We start from the raw sequence: 13450 nt of genomic DNA, 5'->3' as shown, positions 1-13450 counted from the left end.
AAAAATTCTGTCATTATCATTCAGTTTCCTAAATGAGATGACTATTTTTCTAAGTTATTAAAAGGCCTTTTAATATTATAAACAACATAGCTATAGAATTTACTTGCTTTATCCTACAGTTAAATTTGCTATCCTTAACTTTTTTAAATTGATTTTTAAGGCTTCTTTTTGGCATAATTTTTTTTTTTTTTAATTTTCTGCTTCCCACACATTCCTTAAAAGTGAAATCAGGTGGTTGGTCCTTGTTTAAGGGGACCATATTTAAGAAGATGCATGTGAAACACATTAAAATAAGCACTGCTGAAAATGTTTTGAAGGTTGTAAGCTTGACTTTCCTGTGATAAGGTAACTGAATTTATCTACAGCTGCCTTAACATTTATTTTAAAATTCCCACCATAAATAAAGATTTTCAGTCATTCGTAGCTGAAAATCTAAGTTAAGAACTTGTCCTTTCTCTTTTGCATTTGTTTTAACCATTAAAACATTAAACAATTCTATGGATACTCATCAGAATTTTCCTTAGGATCTTACAAATTTCTGCCATAAGGAAATGGCAGAAAAGAAAAATTATTGACTCCCCAAATGCTTTGGATCAGGAGATTGCAGGTGCATTACAAGCACTGACTGTAACTGTGAGGTTGCGGGTCCTCATTGGCCTACTGCCTTCTTATTTTCCCCTTTTCCTGTTTCATTATTACTTCATTCATTTATTTGACTATTCATTGGGCTTCTAACCCTTGCCAAGCACTGTCTTCAGTGCCAGGGAAATATGACTTCTCCTCAAGGAATTTCATGTCTAGTGAGGGTTAAAGAAGAGTAAATGGGGAATTACCATAAAGTGTGATAACTGCTAAAAGGGTTCCTCCTTTGAGCTTCACAGCTCAAAGGAGGAACATCCAAACTAGACTTGAAAAATGGAATCAGAAAAGGCTCCCTGAAGGAAGTGCCAACCAAGCTGAGACCTAAAAGATGAGCAGGAAGTGAGCAAGGAAAATTAAGTGGGGAATGGAGAGATGGGGTGTTTTTAGCATTCCTGAAAGAGGGAATAGCACAGGCTAAGGCTAGAAGGTCAAGAGAACAGGGTGAGTTCAAAGAGTAATAGTTATGAGCCAAATGACAGCATTGCAAGGTAGATGTGGCAAAGGAGTTGTGAGAGAAGACACTGGAAAGAAAAGCATTGATCCTGAGTCATCTCAAGGTGTTTGATCCCAGGACAATGCAAATGCAACTACTACAGGATAAGGAGAGAGGTATTCAAAGATGTAATTCAACAGAAAAATATGAAAATAAAATTTTAAGCCTATTATAACAATCACTTTATATATACCAATTATGCTGACATACTCCCTTCACTAGTGTTTACTAAACAACTGTGCCTCAGATATTATTTCTGTATTTAATGGTTTCTTTTTCATTAATGTGCTCAGTTTTTACCATTTACAGTTGTCACTCTTGAAAGAAGAGTTGGATATACTTTAAAAGAGTGCATGTAAAATTGTTTATAAGACTGATTATTCCTTTCAAGTTCTACCAAAATCATATTAGGTAACCACAAAGAGACAAATTGTTTTCTTAGTTCACACATTTTTTTAAACTAGAAAATCTTTTGAACAAAATGGCTGATCATTAATATATTGCACATTCTTGATGTTCTTCCTACTAGGTAACAAAGAGGTAAGGAACAAACCTTTTAAGGCTTGAGTAGAAAGATTACTGGCATTCTTGATTACGTCTGGCTCATCGTTTGTCTGCCAGCCAAAGACAAGAAGAGATAGGGTTTTTTTTGGTTTTTTTTTTTAAGTCACAAATTTTTATTAATATTTATACATGTAAGGGATTGTAAAATGTTAGTACTTGGGATTTTTTTTTTTTGGCAAAACTGTTTTTTATGAACCCAGCTGTTAACTAATCTTCACATGGATTTATTGTACGATCAAACCATAGATTTATTTTCTAATTTAGTAAAAATTATTTTTGTCTGCTTCTGGTAACAGTCTTGAATTATCTGTTAGATATATTTACTTTCTATTAAGTCATCAAATTGAAGTTTGTTATTGTTATAACTGGGAAACAAAAGTGGCAAGTAATTGAAATAATCAATGAATATTTGAAAGATTGTGTCTTATAAGGCAAGTGAACAATGTAAAATGGTATTGCTGAATTTTAGGAAAATCTTAATTATTTTAAAAGTGAGATAAGTGATTTTGTAGTCAACTTAAAAGTGTAAGTGAGAACAATCACAATAGTGCAGTGTAGAATAAAGATGTTTATAAAATTTGTTGATAAATTAACATCAGTCACTTTCTAGTTTAGGAAATAGTTGTGGAGCTGGTGGAACTTATTGGTTTTGTTTTGAAATTAAATGGAGGAAAACCAAGCCAAAATCCGACCTCCCTTTCAATGACAGCATATACATTAATATGAATCCACAGAGATTTTGTACTACTTACTCTAAGAATATTCTATTATTCTTCAGAGAAAGAAGCCACTCCAGATGGTGCTATTGCAGAATACAGACGAGAAAAGCAAAAGTATGAAGCTCTGAGGAAGCAACAGTCAAAGAAAGGAACTTCCCGGGAAGACCAGGTAACTTCAAAAACCAAAATCCACACATAATTCATTGGCTCTTTATTATTTTCAAGTGTTGCTTAATGGAGCCTAATTTGATTATATATCAGGGGAAGTACTACCTCTTGAAAAAAGGGGCCAGCAGGACATGATGGCTCACATCTCTAATCCCAGCACTTTGGGAAGCCTAGGCAATAGGATTGTTGAGGCCAACACAGTGAGACCCCAACCCTACAGAAAATAGTAAAAATAGCTGGGCATGGTGGCGTGCACCAGTAATCCCAGCTATCTGGGAGTCTGAGGCAGGAATATCACTTTGAGCCCAGAAGTTTGAGGTTGCATTGACCTATGATGATGCACTATGCTCTAGCCTGGGCAATAAAGCAAGACCCGAACTCAAAAAAAAAAAAGGATGTATTTATATAAGGTGGTAAGGGCTTTGGCCACTTATGTAAAAGTCCAAATTCTAGAGTTCTTTCCGGACCACTGTAGGTAAAAACACCTGAAACTTTCAAGTTTCAACCTGGTGCTCCCATATAAAGCACAGGAAACTTATAAAGCCAAATATCCTCAAAAGCTCAAGTAGAACCTCTGTCTGAGTGAATATTATGAAATGGAGAAGTGGTGATTATAAATGATGAGAAGGTCTCTTCCAGCCCAGCATCTCAAATGCTAACTAGCCAGCTTAGCTTGAAATTACACACTGCCTGGAAATAAAGCATTTAATCTACTAGTTGATTTTTATTATAAATAAAACTTAGTTTATTGCAAGTAATTTCTGAATCTTTAGATAGTAATATAAGGAAATTTTGAGAAATCAAAAACAAAAAGAGATAGAAAACTAGCTCAACAATTTGGGAGTTAGCCATATACACCATGCAGTACTTGGCACTTGATAAAACAAATCTCTTCAGCAGCCTTTCATGTTGAAAAGCTAGGGGGCAGACTGAAATCATTTATTTTTGGTGCTGACATGTATATATGAGGACATGCCATTTTAGGTGTATAAATAAAACAGGCAAAATAAAAGTAAATTAAAAAGCCCAAACCTAGTTGGATAAATTAATCTAATCAAGAATTGTATTATAAATGACACTGAATTACTGGTGGAAGGATCATCATACAGCAGTGCTTAGCATGAAAATAATCACAAGGAAAGTTCAACAAGAAGTCAGGTATAAGAAATGGTAATCATGGAGAATTATCTTATTTGTAATTTTCAAAAGAAATAACACATCAAATGAAATTAAGAAAAATACATTATTAACTTGTTTTCATGGAGTCACAAAGTCTTCTGAATAGCAGTGGTAGTGACTATATTACCAAAGATGCTAAGGATCACTCTTTTTTTTTTTTTTTTTTTTAGACAGAGTCTCACTGTGTTGCCGGGGCTAGAGTGCTGTGGCGTCAGCCTAGCTCACAGCAACCTCAAACTCCTGGGCTCAAGTGATCCTCCTGCTTCAGCCTCCCGAGTAGCTGGGACTACAGGCATGCGCCACATGCCCGACTAATTTTTTCTATATATTTTTAGTTGGCCGATTAATTTCTTTCTATTTTTAGTAGAGACAGAGTCTGGCTCTTGCTCAGGCTGGTTTCGAACTCCTGAGCTCAAACAGTCCTCCCGCCTCGGCATCCCAGAGTGCTAGGATTACAGGCGTGAGCCACTGCGCCCGGCCTAAGGATCACTCTTATTCATGCATTCCTCTTTTTTTCTCCCTTGTAGCAAATAATTATTAAGAACCTACCATGTACTAATCACTGTGTTTGCTGGTCAACACATGGACACATTCCTGCCCTCTCTGAGCTATCAAGAAAAAGAGCTAGTTAAATAAATAATACCAATAAAAGGGGGTGAACACTATGAAAGGGCAGATACAGGGAACTAAGTAAATGTTTAACAGTAGGACCTAACATGGCCTAAGAATCTGGGAAGGCCTTCCTGAGAAAGTAGTCTGTCAGCTGATTTTTGAAGACTGAACAGAAGATAGCCAGGTGGAGGCGGGTTGTGGCTAGACAAAAGGAACAGTACATATATGAGAAGTCTTTGACCTCTCTGCAAAGAACTAAAAAATGTTAAATATGACTATAACATAAAGTAAGAGATTGAGAAAGATGAAAACAAAGAGGCAAGCAGGAGTCAGTTCAAGCAAAGTTAAGGAGTTTAGATTTACCCTAAGGGTAATGGGGAACCATTGACAGAGGAAGTGATTTGATCTCATTTGCATTTGGGGAAGATCCTTCCGACCTAGCTGTAGTGTGGAGAGTAGACTGGAAGCAGGGAGGACTGGAGGCACAGAAGCCAGTTGGGAGACTCTTGGGTGTAGATATGCATGAACAGAGTCTGCCAAGGCCAGGCCCCTTCAGAATAGCTTCCCCATGCTGGGAAGGCTCTCCCTGTGCTGAAGAGCTGGGCTGTAAGTGGTTGATCATTCATTCCTTTAGCAAGAGCCAAAAGACTGAGTAATTCCCCTGTACATGCCAAACAGAAATGCTCCTATCTTCTTCACCCTGTACTGTGCCCCATTATTTTTGTGATTTTTTTTTTCTGCCCAGTGCCTTCTCTTGCCTTTAGAATGCAGCTAGAGAGAGTCCAATCTTGAATACAGAAGAAGCTAAGAAAGACCAAGAGAATGTTTTTGGTTTGCCACAGTCCCCCCTCTTTGAGCAAATGCCAATAGCTCATTAATTGACTCTAAAAACTGCCTTGCCATTTTTAACTCAAGGAGAAAGATCTAGGTCTAGTATAATTTTCTACTAAGTTTTTAAATTTCTTTCCACTAGGAAATCTTTTTTGTTTTCATTTTTCTTCATGCCCTTAGAAAAGACATTTCCAAATGTACCAAAGTCCATCATTAAAAATTGATAGGGTTTACTTCTAAGCTGTAGATTAGATAGATACAGAAATATACATATGGAGACATATCTTTATATAACATAGATGTAGATATATAAACACATACATACACTCACAAAAACACATACACATAAAAAGCCTGAAAGGATATATACCAAAATGTTTAGCAATGGTTATTCTAAGTGCTAGGATAATAGTTATTTTGTTTTGCTTCTGTTTTCCAATATTTTACAGTAATCTTTTTCTTATTATAAAGCAAATATAATAACAGTTTGTAAACAATAGGGTTTTTTTTTAAATGAATGTTATTTAGAAACAAGGGATGCTTTCTCTGTTAATATTGTTTGAAGAGCTTAGTTCTATCATCTCTACTCTAAAAACAGATGAAATATCTAAAACCTAACACACTAGGCAGCCTTCAGAATGTCTATGATGATATTCTATAGGAATTTATAAATTTTCTCCAAAACGCACCTCATTCAGCAGCTGTGGTAATATGTATATTTTCAGCTGTTGTCTATGTGGGCATTAAATTTTGCAGACATGTATAAAGCAATTTTCACTATCTTTTTTTTAGCAATCACTGCCTTTTTTTCCTGAGGTTATTTTGGCATTACTTGTTTTTATTAAATTTAGGTTCTAGACTTCCAAAACCTACTTAATCTTTTCATGAAACGTGATCTTAATGATATTCTCTAGATAAATTCTGGAGCTTCGGAATTTATTAGGACTCTTTAATGTACCTGTTATTCACAGATTGAACTATCACTCATCCTTTTACTTATGAACTATGAGGATTTTAGTATTGAATTCAACATATCAAAACATTGATTAGGCCGTTGATATTTCAGCCTGGTAATACTTTATCCCATTTTATAACAAGGTGCTCTTTAAACCTGTAAAATGGAAAAAATTTTCTAGCTGGTGTTCTCTGCTGAAATTGTGGAGTAGGCTGTTAAGGTATAGCCAGGAGACAATGTGGTTACAAAACTGTAGCCACTTGTTGCTGCTTCTTGACCACAAAGAGCATGGGAGCCAAACAAGAATTCAGAGGAATGTTCCCCCCACCACCTTTTTTTTAAAAAACATACTCAACGTAATATTTGTATCCTTCTTCTTTTACTTAACAAAAGAATACAATGCTTCATGTAGATAATTTTTAATAGCAGTGTAACAGCATATTTATGGCTTTTTACCAAATTTATCTAGTTTCTTATTGATAGACATTTAATGTGTTTCATTTTTTCCATTTGTTTGAATATTGCTACAGTGCACATCTTGTGCATAAGCCATTTTCTGTGTTTCAGATTATTTTTCTAGAATATATTCCCAGGATTAGAATTATTGAATCAGAGGGAATGATCATCTTATAGTTTCTGATATATATCAACAGCTTTCTAAAGATATTATTCCAATTTATCCATCTTCCAACAGTTAATGTGTTCATTCATTCTACCTTCCCAATATTGATATTTTTACATTTTTAGAAATTTGTTAAATAAAAAATACTACTTGTTGTTGGTGTTTTGTTTTTGATTCCATATATCTTAGTGAGTTACCTCCCTGTCTTATGAACATCAAAAATATAACTATTAATAAGCATGTGTTTTTAAAAGTTGACGTATCTTCTACATAAGCAAATTTATGTTCCCCAAAACCGAAAATGGTCATCTATCTCTAAGGAAAAATATCAGTGGAAATCCAAACAGGACAATGTCAAGATTTATTAATATCACCCACTGTTACAGCCTGAGGGCAGTTTTGTTATTTTTCTTCAAAATCAAACATCTAAGTGTTTTACATCCAAGTAGGATATTTTCTTTTCTACCAAACTTGACTGTCTCTTTTAAAGTTATATTTATCTATATCAGAAAATTTAGCAGTCTAATTATTATTTCAGACCCTTGCGCTGCTGAACCAGTTTAAATCTAAACTCACTCAAGCAATTGCTGAAACTCCTGAAAATGACATTTCTGAAACAGAAGTAGAAGATGATGAAGGATGGTAAGGGCTTTGATTTCTTTATATTAACCACAAACAAATAGGCTCAGATTAGAGATTCTATTGGGTCATTTCCAATGTATCTTTTTTTTCAGACTTTACTGTCATCACAATAGGGTCTCGGCACCCTTTAACTTCATTTCAGTTCAATATAAAGCGAAATAAATAAACACACCAAGCACTCAATAAACAAGTATTTATTGATGCTTAATGTGTTCCAGTATTGTGCTCGCCAGTGAAAAATGCGCAAGAAATATATGACACTGTTCCTAATCTAAGCGACTTTCTAATATTTGTGGAAAAGGCAAGACTCATGTTAAACAACTAGAAAACAACCTTAAAAGACAATAAATCAGTAATTTTTTATACTTTCCCACACACATTTTAGAACTCAGTAATCCATTTCATAATCCTACTAACTTCCTCTTCAAATTTATGATCTACAGGATCCTAGCAACACGTACATAGATAATTTTATTTTTATTTTTGGATATTTTTCAGCTTTTTCAGACACTGATAAGAAATAAATTAATGGCATGTACATGTCCTTTGCTTAGAACTTCATCCTATACCAGCAAAAAAAAAGAATAAAAACTGTGTTTTTCTTTATCACACCCCTCTGTCCTCAAACTGACTTCACATGCAGTGTATTAGGGCTCCCCACACCTAACTGCCGCCACCTCCCACTACACCCTGGCTTAGGCACATTGCTGCAAGCAAGCCAGTGTATCCCCCCCACACATGACTCACCCTCTGGAGCCTCTGAACCGTCACATGTGCCATTACCCCAACCCAGAATCATAGCCTCGGTTCTCCCTGCCAGACAGTATCTCCCTTATTTCAAAACTCTGTTCAACACTCCCATCCTCCAGGAAACCAGTCAGCAAGATTTGTTGAGCACTCACAAATCTACAGGGTGGAGGAAGGAGGGCTGGGACACACATTTAAAAAGACATAAAAACACTCATTAAGAAAACATTTAAACACGTAAGACTCTGCAACTGTGTATAACTTTAATCAAAAAGACTGAGGGAATATCAATTTGAATGCAATGAATCCTACCCAAGCTAGGACCCTGAAAGCACTTGTATATGTCTCCATTAATTTATAGTTTTCATATGATGTGGGTTATAATGCCAATTTTTGTAAAATCCTAGATCTCTTTTAATCACTTTCTATTATTTATATATATTTGTTTATACTTAAATTGAAAGTTGCTTGAAGGCAGAAGCTAGCTCCTTGCACAGTTCTGTGCCAAAGGTGAAGGCTCAGTGAGTGTTGATTGACCCATAGAGATAAATGCACATTGCATAGAACTTTCTGCTTTTTATATGACTGGACAGGTTTAGTTTTATTTTGGATTCCTTGAATGTCTCAAAATATCTTTCAAATGTTTTGGGTTCAGCCACCACACAAAAATGTTTTGCCAAGTCCTCTTCCCCTTATTTTTGAATCCATATGCATTTTTAAAGGAAATATGACCCATGTGTTTCTGATTCATTTACACTTAACTCATCAAGATGGTGTTTTGTAAGAGCAGTTTGATGCCCAATAAGTTTTTTTAGCCTTTTTATAAGCCACTTAAGTCCTTTTTTATTGAACAGGAAAGTCACCAACAAATTCAAACCCCAAAAGTTTCATTTGAAACTCATAACCCACAGGATTCGAATTTACTTTCAACTTGGCAAGACCATTTAACTTCCCAAGGTTCTTCCTAGCCCCTTGGTTCACTATTGTCTCATTTGAATTCCTCATTAGCTTCAGATACCAATTATGTGTTTTTAAAAGTGTCATTCTTGTTTTTGATCTGATTCCATAATACAATCAATTTTCTATCTATCGTTCTCCTTGGAAAGTTAAACAAATGGGAAAACTTCACCAGACATGGGAGTAAAAATAACTGGTCAATGATGTTGGTTAATTCTCCGTCCGAATTAAAAAATAAGTGGTGAAGAAGCAGGGAATAAGTTAAAGGAGCCATTAGCAGGTTTTCAGGGCATTCATTTCTGCTTTCAATTGTAATCTCCTAAACAGAAAGTCAGCTGTACACTATGTACCTCCAGAAGTTTTTTGGTATTTCTTGTATCTAATATCTAAGAAAAATATCTTAAGTGTTCAAGGCACTATGTAGAATCTTACAGAATACATAGGGCCCTTATGTTGCAATATAGACCATTGAATTTTGATAAGACCATTGTAACTTGATAAGCAACAACTTCATTTCTGTTCATAAATAAACCAGTTTAGATTTATCAAGTCTCTGGTGATTTAGATCCTTTCTCATAAAGCATATTCTAAAGGAGTCTTGTATTCAAAATGATTTATAGCAAATATTATGAGTGCCTGGCATGTGCATGTGTGTTATGCATAAATTACATGGTTCCTAGACTATTTTCTAGGTCACGGTTGCCGCTTTTCTAAGAAGTGAAAGTCAGCCAGTGTTCTGTACTACACTGTCAGGATCTGTTATCTGAGGTAGAATGATTACTTCTAAGACATTTTTATGTGTCCGCATGAGTGGCCACACATTGAGGAATCATTTTCATTTTCTGTCAAGATAGAAACCATTACCAATTTGTTATGTTTTCTTTTACTTGGCAAACTATTCTATTTGCATTTTTGGCTGAGCTGCTGTATTGGCATGGTATACAACAGACATTTGGGTACCATTCAGCAGCATTCTACTTTTTATGCAAAAAAAAAAAAAAGTGAGCGGGGGAGAGAAAGAAAAGAAATATGATTCTATTGTAAACAGTACGTATGGTGTTTGATAATTATTCCCAGATTTCACTGACTAACAAGGCATTTAAAGAAGTGTTACTAGTAGATCTAAGCTGAAATGCATGATAGAAATTTTTCACTCAGAATTACTAGGATTCTTTCTTCGTTCAGATGTATACCACCAATATTTGGTGGCATTGATGGTATCAGAGTCCAGTTTAACAGGCAGAGTAGTCTCTTTGTCTCTGTATTCCTTAGTCCCACAGCATCACAGACTCACATGGCTATAGACTCCTTCTTCAAGCATGGATTTTATAAAACCGATTAGACACATGGCGGGAGGCATCAGCCAAAGGATTCATGTGACCATATGGATGAAGTCCATATGCCAGTTGGGTTTGGTTAGATAAAGCTTGATTAGCTCCCAAAACAGTTTTGAGAGAGCTGCAGCTGACAAGGCAGTAGAGAGACTATAAAAAAAGAAAGCCACCTGCTCCTGACATAGCAAAATTGGCATTTCTAAGGAAAGGAGAAAAATTAAATCTGTGAGAGTAGACTTTGATCTTATCAACATTAACTATTCACTAGTATGTTCCATTGAAAATTTTTTTCCAGATTGTTAAATCTAAGGTTAACTTAAAACTTTACAACAAATATACATGATAAAATGATAAACATAATGATCTGTCTGCCTTCTTCCCTCTTTCTCTTCTTCTTTCTCTCTCCTCCATCACTTTTCTTCATAGTACATACAGTATTCAGCATTATAAAAATTTGAAAAACACTAACAATTGCATGACTGTCTCAAATAAATATTTTAATAATTGTTATATAATTAAAAGATATTTACTGTAGAAAAATCAGAACGTAGACTTTTACTTCTTGGAAGAAGTAAATAAAAATCACCTGTGATCTCAAACTCAAAGATAAATACTATTAATTTATGCATATTAATTTGTGTATTTATGCTATTTATACTAAATATGTAAAAGTATATGTTTAGACATACTAATTTATACCCTTCCAGACATTTCTATGCACATACATATTTTAAGCAGAAATGGGATTATAAAGTATTACAGTTCTATAGCTTCCCTTTTTCCCTCAGCAATATATAGTGACTGCTTCTCCTTATTATACATAATTTTATGACATAATTTTTATATTTTGTATTATGGCCATGTAGTATTCCATTATATAATATGATGAACCACAAATATACTGGGCCATGTTGTTGAATATTTAGGCTCTTTCCAGTTTTTATTATTATAAACAATGCTGTAATGGATATCCTTGTATATATGTCATTGCCCATTTTTCTCAGGATAAATTTCTGAAACTGGAATTACTTAGTGAGTGTGCATTTTAGGCTTCCGCTAAATATTTTCAAATGACTCTCCCAAAATGTCATTCCAATTTATACTCTCAAGTTAATATCATTTAAGACGTGCCTCTAGGGATATTATAATCTCAAGAATTAATTAAGGTTCTTTGCAGTGCTTTGTGAAAGAGAATAACATTTTAGAAGAAATGCTTTGCCTTTGTAAATGATTTAAAAATACAAAAACAGTCTGATTTGCTTCTGTTTTTAATAAAACTATACAAGTTTCAAAATAGCTCCTCTTCTCAGGAGCCTCATCTCTAAGTGGTCTTGTTCTTGGTTCTGAAAAACTCTCCTTTTAAGATAATTCTATGGGTTAAAACTTCTGGATCTGGATTTTTTTTCAGTATTATTACTGCACCTTGGCTGGTATTAAAAATAAGTTTTATCCATCAGTCAGACAGTTTTTTTCTGCTAGAGATTGAAGTTCTGAGAACCAAGATTTGGCTTGAAGAAGTTTTAATGCCTTCCTCTGGAGTTAGCATAGTACAAAAACAACAAGTACCACCTGTCTGAGTATCCAAAATAGTGAAATTTCAATAATGCAGATGTTAAAAAAAATAATTATTGACTTTAAGAGCCAGTCAGACCTCATTATAAGATACGAACATAATTTCATGCCATTGCTCAAACTAGCAAAGCTTTAAACCCCTTTTTATATGTAATACATACTATAATTTGTGTATAGTTCAGTCATGTATTGAGTGAAGGGTGCAATGACAGCAAATGAATATTTTAATTATAGTTCCCCCTTCATTCAAATGGGACATTGCCAGGTATAGGTAACAGATTGGTATAGATTAACACAAATACAGCTGTAAGGATGGAGACCTTGGAAACAATAAAGGCCCAAGTTAGCCAAATGAGAAATTTTCTTCACTCTTTAGTGTTAACTAGGCAGCAGGTCTCAAATTTTGGACTGTGGACCCTTTATACTCTTAAAAACTATTGAAAATGAGAACTCCAAAGAGTTTTTGTTTATACGAAATATAGCTATCAATAATATGTTAACATAAATAACATACTTTATAAAAAAATGATAATATCTACCCGCATTTGGGTGAGGCAAAGACATAAAGTGTAACTATAATGTTTGTACCCTCACAAAACCCTGGAATAATAAATAAATAAATGAATAAAAATGATTATATCCGCAAAACAGAAAAATTTAGTGATAAGAGTTGCATTGTTTTACAGTTTTTTGTAAATCTCTGAAGTCTGGCATAACAGGAACATCTGGATTCTCATATCTGCTTTATCCTGTCAATCTCACTTATCATGTATTCTCTGAAAAATTTCACTGTATACTCATGAAAGGATGAAAATGAAAAAGGCAAATAATTGTTTTAGTATTTATACAAAATTAATTTTGACCTTGTAGACATAGGAATCTCCAACTTATACTTTGAGAACTGCTGGGATAAGGCATTTCTAGTCATTGTGTGTGCCATGATGGTCCTCTTTTATCACAAGTTATGACCCAGTCTATAGATCCTGGGAATCTTTTCTTCCAGGTCCCAGTTTATGAGCCTTGTTCTGAAGTGGTACCTAAGTGGTACTTTCGGAATTAAATCTGCCCATCATCATTGGCCTAGGCCCACTACAACAGAATCTTTACTGTTTCCACAGCAACCCCTTACTGGCCCTTAACTGTTTTGAAATGGTCTGTGGCATGCCATTTGATTTTACGTTCTCGTTTGCTTTTTATAAGTTTTTTTCACTTACACAGTATTATTTAAATATATTCTTTTTTTTTCCTCCTTATTGATTTGTCATTCTTTATGTATTCTGATACCGTAACTATCTTGTTAAAGTCTGTGGCTTGTCTTTCAAATTTGTTTTTTGGGTTCATTTTGGGGTTTTTTTTTGTTTTTTACATATAGAAGTTTTGAATTTTTATTAAGTTGGATTTATCAATCTTTTT

General features: G+C 34.4%; 1 protein-coding gene across 1 annotated transcript in view; it reads left to right on the top strand.

Moving 5' to 3' along the window:
- The window catches only part of CWC27 (CWC27 spliceosome-associated protein homolog (S. cerevisiae)), a 225672-nt gene that overhangs the window by 181772 nt on the left and 30450 nt on the right, over nucleotides 1-13450 (top strand). Inside the window, exons 12-13 of the mRNA XM_012664624.1 lie at nucleotides 2478-2587; nucleotides 7324-7427. Of these exons, the coding sequence (XP_012520078.1) occupies nucleotides 2478-2587; nucleotides 7324-7427 (214 nt within the window). The remainder of the gene's footprint in view (nucleotides 1-2477; nucleotides 2588-7323; nucleotides 7428-13450) is intronic.

This window comes from Propithecus coquereli, unplaced genomic scaffold (assembly GCF_000956105.1).
Source record: "Propithecus coquereli isolate 6110/MARCELLA unplaced genomic scaffold, Pcoq_1.0 Scaffold9, whole genome shotgun sequence".
Classification (NCBI taxonomy): domain Eukaryota; kingdom Metazoa; phylum Chordata; class Mammalia; order Primates; family Indriidae; genus Propithecus; species Propithecus coquereli.
This window is presented reverse-complemented; position numbering and strand designations above follow the sequence as displayed.